This window comes from Herpailurus yagouaroundi, unplaced genomic scaffold (assembly GCF_014898765.1).
Source record: "Herpailurus yagouaroundi ecotype Mexico unplaced genomic scaffold, PumYag 151630, whole genome shotgun sequence".
NCBI lineage: Eukaryota > Metazoa > Chordata > Mammalia > Carnivora > Felidae > Herpailurus > Herpailurus yagouaroundi.
Window position 1 is genome coordinate 8,815 of NW_024422826.1, and position 913 is coordinate 9,727.

Here is a 913-nt window from a genome sequence, read left to right on the forward strand (position 1 = left end):
GCTCGGGCGGCCAAGGGGCACAGCACTTGTGGAAAGGCGGGGACGAGAAGAGAGATGGGCGGTCCCGGCCGAGGGCGGCCGTGGCCCCACCGGAGGCCGTGGGGCTGCAGGTGCACCTGGTCCCTAACTCGGTGGGAAGGCCGCGTCAGAGGGCGCGGAGCGCACGTGTGCGGTGTTACAATCGCCAGTGCTGGCTTCACAGGCGCCGGCTCCAAGGCTGGACGGCCATAAAGAGTCCGTCCCGTCCGAGCTAGAGCCGCCCGAGTGGCTTCCCAGCGCGAGAGGGTCCCCTGACGCCCTACCCCGCAGGGACCTCCAGGGGCGTCCCTGCGTGTCCTTTGCCCGCCCGCGCACGCCCAGGGGGGCGGGGCTGCAGCGCTCCTGGACCCGCCCCCCCCGGGCCCGCCGCGTCCGTTGAGGCGGTGCGCCGGGGAGCGCGCGCGCGTACGTGGGGGCGGGGCTCAACGGCCCTCCAGGCTGGAGGCGGTGCCCTGCCTGGCGGCCTCGTGCCACCGTGACGTCAAGTCGACGCCAGGGTCCCGCGCCGTTAGTCGCTCAGGCGTAGCCGCGGTCGCCGTGTTAAGGCCTCAGCTTGTGCGCGCGCGAGTCACGTAGCAACCGGCCGCGTGGACGCTCGGCGACCGCCGCCGCGACGGTGAGCAGACGCGCGAGTGTTTCGGGCGGTGTGCGGGTGTGGACCGTGCGGGGCTGAGACCGGTTCTTGGGCGTCGGCGTCGGCAGCGGGGTCCGGGGCGGCATTGGGTCTGGGGTCTGCGCCGCGGCGTCTCGACCCAGTGGTTCTGAGGCGGGTTCTTGGGCATTTCAGCGTCGGCACCGGGGTCCCGGACGGCCGGTGGGTCTGGGGTCTGCGCCACGGCGTCTCGACCAATTGGTTCTGAGGTGGGTTCTTGGG

At 72.9% G+C, this 913-nt stretch overlaps 1 protein-coding gene across 1 annotated transcript in view; it reads right to left on the bottom strand.

Moving 5' to 3' along the window:
* LOC121026698 (NUT family member 2D-like) overlaps nt 1-759 on the bottom strand; it is a 5,425-nt gene extending 4,666 nt beyond the window's left edge. Inside the window, exon 1 of the mRNA XM_040469492.1 lies at nt 612-759. Coding sequence (XP_040325426.1) covers nt 612-759 — 148 coding nt within the window. The remainder of the gene's footprint in view (nt 1-611) is intronic.
* Between the last annotated feature and the right edge of the window lie 154 nt (nt 760-913).